General features: G+C 34.1%; 1 protein-coding gene across 1 annotated transcript; it reads left to right on the top strand.

Moving 5' to 3' along the window:
* Window positions 1–2,045: 2,045 nt before the first annotated feature.
* LOC21406881 (pentatricopeptide repeat-containing protein At1g02060, chloroplastic) lies at window positions 2,046–5,100 on the top strand. The gene is made up of 3 exons (XM_024170376.1): window positions 2,046–2,133; window positions 2,743–2,863; window positions 2,953–5,100. Exons 1-3 carry the CDS (start codon window positions 2,046–2,048, stop codon window positions 5,096–5,098), a joined length of 2,355 nt encoding a protein of 784 aa, XP_024026144.1. The 3' UTR covers window positions 5,099–5,100.
* Window positions 5,101–6,352: the final 1,252 nt, after the last annotated feature.

Here is a 6,352-nt window from a genome sequence, read left to right on the forward strand (position 1 = left end):
AAATTTTCCATGCAGGACTCTCATAGCGCGGGCTATTTTCTGTTCTTCTGTATTTGTTAGATAGCGATTAATGCATTTTGACCGACCATAATAGAATTGAAACCTTATCTCTCGTACTTATTATATTTAAATTTCCATCATTATTAGGTAAAAAAGGTGTTAATGTTAGGAGAATTATGATAGGACTTTATTTAAACCGTTAAATATGTATTAAAATTATATTAATTTTATATACTTTTCATTTTAATGTGATTTTGAAAAGATTTAAACTTCATCCACCAATTATTTAGGAAAAAAAAAGATTTTGATACCACTGTGTATATTGCTCAGACTAATATATGAGAGATTTGAATTGAGTGATAAATATTGACTAAATAAGTAATGATCACCAACAAGCTAACATGGAAAATAGTCCCTATAGAAGAGAGTTAATACGGAGGAAACTGAAAAAAACAGCTATATATTACTTTGCTGGTGTATTACTACCTTGCTATGTAAGGAATTACAGCACATATTCCAATACCTTGTCCTAAACTAGCCCGTTTAGTTTATGAATTAGAACCATGAGATTAGAATTATTTTTGATTTACGTGTGTTTTTTATGAGAGAAAATACTATAGCGAACTATGAACTATGATTCGAATCAGAAAACGAATCCTCCAACCAAATGAAATTGTCTGGTTTTGTTTTGAGGTCTCGAGGGAGGGTGACTCTATGATGAATCTTGAAAAGGTTAATGAAGCATTATGGACAAATTGTCATTCCAGGTAATTTTTATGACTAAAATAATTTGAAACATTGTGTCCGTTTTGTTCGCTAATTTAAATTTTATTAGTTTGAACTTTTTAATTTGAACAGAAAAATTATGTGGTTTAAATTGTAGTTTGAACTGACATTTCGATGTATAGTTAAAGTTTTAATTTGAATAAGAAATAAATTAGAATTTGTGTTTAGTAGGTGTGAAAAATAGAGAAAATGAACATTTTTTAATGTTCAAAAATGATTTAAACGGTTGAACTTAAAGAGGGAGTCAAACTCTAAATTGAGCTGTTAAACTGAATTTAAATAATTTTAACTGTACACTTATTAAACGTCATTTTAAATTGTGATCAGTGTTCAAATTAAATTAAATTGAATTAAATTAGTAAAACAAACGTAATCACATTTGAGAAAATTATTTGGCCTTGCAAAAAGATTTGTGAAGGTTGATTATATATATATATATATTTGTATTCCTCTTTTTTCTTTTGTGTTCTTTTTGGGGTGGGAAAAAAGAGGATAATCATGCCTTGTGATGTCCATTATTATTTATTTGATGTATGACTGTATTTACAGAGTGAACTTCATCGATTAGCTGCTGTGCAATGGTCTATTTGTCAAGATTCCGTTAGAAGTATTCATACATCTTTTAGTAACTTTCGTGGGACTGTTTTTGGTAGCGTCTTACTCATGGGATTAATCTGTTAGATATAATTAAAATTAAATAAGATTAAAAAATATGTAGAATAAATAATTTTTAATGTAAATGCCTAAAAAAAAAAGAATTACCGTTAATTCTATTTTCTGATCCTACGAAAAAAAAACTCTCAACTTTCGTCTGCTTTCTAATGCTTGTGAAACTTGTACCTGAATCTTCAAAAATTAGTCCACTTTCACATTGATTAACGCTTGAGAAGTAATTTTGTCACTAATGAACAATATTAAGGCATTTTTATCTTATTAGACGTTTGGTTCATTGATTAAAATTATAAGATTATAACCATTTTTAATTTACGTGTATTTTTTATGAGAGAAAATACTGTAGAAAATCATGAATCATGATTCGAATCGGGTTACGAATTCCCAACCAAAACCTTACTTTAAAACTATGGGATGATTGGGCATGTTATTCATCACCAAAACCTTGATTTAGGCATGGAATCCTGATAGGAGGATTACTTATAGTGCTAAGAATACTCATGTTGGATAAAACTTTTTTTTTTTTTTTTGGTTTGATGTGGCTCATCATTAATAGTGATAGGGAAGTCTAAAAAACTTTGATTGCAATGCCTAAGGATGTGGTGATGGTTGACAAGCCAAATGAAGCCCGATCGATGTACGAGAGGCTTCAATCGCACCAGAACGCTAAAGTGGGCAAGAAAGCAAGGCAATTCATGTTTATATATATATATATATATATATATATATAATTTTGTGAATGTTTTTTTTTAAATATATATATTTTTCATGTTTCGTTAGGGAAACATGGGAACTTCTAAACATCACACGATTTGGACATCTTTCCTGTACATGCAAAATCTACATTCTCAAACTTCTTTACAATTTAATCATTCTCTTAAGCTAAATATGTTTCGTAGGAATTGGAGGGATTACTACTCTCTAATTATTGTATTCGTATAACATCTAATAAACATTGTCTAATACATGTAACTACACGCGTATATGGAAAAAGAGAATTACATGCACAAACGGATGATATTACACGTGCATACGAAATAAGTTATATATCTAATTTTTGCTAAAGCCATAATTACTTTACCTAAATAAATTATATTAATTAGTGAACTTTCAATAATTTTCTATTATTTTTGCATGTATAAAAACGGTATTTGCATGATAAAAAAAAGAAAAGAAAAAGGGTATTTGCCATTTAGGTTGCCATATAAAGTTATTTATTTATTTGTTTATTATTATTTTTTTAAAGAGCTATATGAAGGTAATTTGATGTTTATGTTTATTAAGGCAAAACTGAATATACTTGCACCTTCGGAGCACCACCAATCATGGCTCTCAATTCGATTTCGCTGAGTCGAAAATCCGCAGCTTTTGGAAAGCAACTCTTCACTCCTACTTCAGTTCTCAGGTAACAAAAATATAGTCTAAAATTCTCTTCGCTCTCTTGTCTTGTCTTGCATTGTATTTAACCTTTTACCATTTCCCTCCAAATCCCAGGTGTTATTCTCGTCAAAGAACCAACAACTCCGGCGAAAATGAAGAGAAGAATCAAAATGAAGACGTTATGGAAAAACCCAGACCATCTTCATCAAAAACTAAAAGAGCCAAAGAAATGTCAAGGCTCATCAACACCAATCCATGGTCGACTGACCTCGAGTCTTCTCTCTCCTCACTCTTTCCCTTTCCTCTCTCTAAAACCACCGTGCTCCAAACTCTCCGCCTCATCACCAGCCCTTCCAAAGCCTTCCAGTTCTTCAAGTGGGTCCCGCAAATGGGCTTCTCTCACAACGACCAATCGTGCTTCATGATGTTGGAAATCCTGGGTCGTTCTCGGAATCTCAATGCGGCGCGTAATTTCCTGTTTTCGATCGAGAAAAAGTCTAATGGGTCGGTGAAACTTGAAGATCGCTTCTTCAATAGTTTGATAAGGAGCTATGGCAATGCCGGGCTGTTTCAGGAGTCTGTTAAGCTCTTCTCGACGATGAAAGAACTTGCTATTGCTCCTTCTGTTGTCACGTTTAATAGTCTGTTGTTGGTTTTGCTTAAACGGGGTAGGACTAATATGGCCCGCAATGTGTTTGATGAAATGCTTGGCACGTATGGAGTTGAGCCGGATACTTTCACTTTTAATGTTTTGATTAGGGGATTCTGTATGAACTCAATGGTTGATGAGGGGTTCCATTTTTTCAAGGAAATGTCGCGGTTTAAGTGCGAGCCTGATGTCGTTACGTATAACACGCTCGTTGATGGATTGTGTAGGGCAGGAAAGGTGGATATTGCGCGGAACGTGGTGAAGGGTATGAGCAAAAAGAGTGTGGATTTGAATCCAAATATTGTTACTTATACGACCTTGATTAAGGGGTACTGTGGGAAACAAGAGATTGATGAGGCTTTGCTTGTTCTGAAGGAGATGACTGAGAGAGGGTTGAAGCCGAATGGGATAACGTATAATACGCTGATAAAGGGCCTCTGCGAAGCGCAGAAGCTAGATGATGTAAGAAAGATTTTGGACGGAACAATGAGGAGGGGAGAGTTTGTTCCCAATACGTGTACGTTCAACACGTTGATTCACACACATTGCCAAGCTGGGCGCTTGGACGAAGCATTGAAGGTGTTTGAGAAGATGTTGGAGTTGCAGGTTCTGCAAGATTCGGCTACATACAGTGCTTTGATACGCAGTTTGTGTCAACGAGGGGACTATATTAGAGCAGAGGAGTTGTTTGATAAGTTATCAGATAAGGAAATCTTGTTGAGTGATGATGGTTGTAGGCCTATTGTTGCTGCTTATAACCCGATGTTCGAGCATTTATGCAGAAATGGGAAAACCAAGAAGGCCGAGAGAGTTTTTAGGCAGTTGATGAAAAGGGGAACTCAAGATCCTCCATCTTATAAGACTTTGATCATGGGACACTGTAGGGAAGGTACATTTGAAGCGGGGTATGAACTGTTAGTCTTGATGTTAAGAAGAGATTTTGTGCCCGATGCTGAGATTTACGAGTCTTTGATCACTGGTCTTCTGCAGAAGGATAAGCCTCTTCTTGCAAAGACAACTCTAGAAAAGATGCTAAGAAGCTCCCATCTCCCTAGAGCGTCTGCTTTCCATTGCATACTCGAAGAGCTTCTCAAAAAGGGTTGTGCTAAGGAATCCGCCAGTTTTGCTACGTTGATGTTGGAGCAAAAATTTAGACAAAACATCACTCTCTCGACAAATCTTATTACTCTACTTTTCAGTAATGGACTGGGAGATAAAGCATTTGAGCTTATTAAGGTGCTTTATGAGAGTGGATATTCTGTAAAAATCGAAGAGTTGGTTAGTTTCCTTTGCCAGAAAAGTAAGCTGTTAGAGGCTTGTAAGTTATTGCAATTCAGTTTGCAGAAGAATCAAAGTGTTGGCATTGAGATATTCAATAAAGTTATTGGTGGCCTTAGTAAAATAAGAAGAGTTTCTGAAGCATTTGATTTATACTATAAATTAGTGGAGAAAGGAGTTCATCATCGGCTGGTCTGCTTAGAGGATTTAAAAACTGCTCTAAAGCTTGCGGGACGATCAGCTGAAGCCGATTTTGTATCTAAAAGGATGCCTAAAGACCAACTTCTTAGCGCATCTGCTCCAAAATTTTGCTCTGGGAAGTCAAAGGCCTAAAATAAATGAGTTCTTTTTTTTTATTTTTTATTTTTTTTTTATTTTTAATGAACCATTTTGAAAAGTAAACAATGCAACAAGAAGAATTTATTTATTTAGTTGTTTTATTTTTTTTAAGTAAAAAAATTGTTCTCCATTTAGATTGTCAAGTTTATCCCACTGATATCTTTTTCTTTACAGATTGTCAACTTTATTTGACTGCAATCCGGCACTAGAGATGAAATTTTTAAGGGACTTGCAATTCAAGGGGTTATTTTTGTATTTCCAAAGAATGCAAGGCTGAACATTGCATTTAATTTAAATAAATGCAGGGGAGGATTTTATAAAATTTCCATTTTTAAGTGTTTTATGAGTTAAATGATTTTGTTTATTTTCATGTGGTCCTGTTGCTTCTTCAACTTGGCAGTGGTGGGAGTGAAACCAAACGACCCTTTTCCAATCCCTCCTTCCCAAGAACACCATGTTAGAGCGGTGCCTTACTTGTTTAACATGTGAAGATAATCCAGAAACTATAAGTGGACGTTTGGTTCATGTATTCAGAATCATGATTCAAAACCATTTTCGTTTTACGTGTGTTTTTTATGAGAGAAAAGCACTGTAGAGAACCATGAATCATGATTCAGAATCATAAACGAATACATGAAACAAACATCCTCTAAATATAGATCTTCATACAAACTCCCTTTGCGCCTTGATGCCTTCTTTAATGAATCATGGTGTTTTTTTGTTTTTTTTCATTTTTAGGGAATGGTTTTTATAATTGGGTTACCAAAAAAAGAAATATCCTAAAAGTCACAAGTACAACCCCATCAGCCCAAAAAATACTAAACCATAACAAATCATGAAATCCTATCTTTACATGAAGGTCTTTGAATTTAGTGCAAACCAAAATCTCTCCAAGAACCAGCGAAGCTCTTCCCATTTATATTGCCCCACACTGGTGTATGAAAAAGGGAGAAAAAGAGAAATATGTTAAGACTTGAGATGAATTAAAATTAATAGGCCAATAGTTTACATAAGTTAATAAATAGGCCAAATTACTGTTTTCGTCAATAACTTATATGGTTATGAATCATAACTTGACAAGTTATTGTCCATAATTCACGGTTTTTGTCCAAAACTTGTCTGGCTATAAACCATAACTTGACAAGTTTGTCCATAACTTATCTGGTTATGAACCATAACTTGACAAGTTATGGCCTATTAATTTCTATAACTAAAAATTGACCTATATACTTTCTTAAGCTTTTCATA

The sequence above is a fragment of the Morus notabilis genome, unplaced genomic scaffold, assembly GCF_000414095.1.
Source record: "Morus notabilis unplaced genomic scaffold, ASM41409v2 Scaffold165, whole genome shotgun sequence".
NCBI lineage: Eukaryota > Viridiplantae > Streptophyta > Magnoliopsida > Rosales > Moraceae > Morus > Morus notabilis.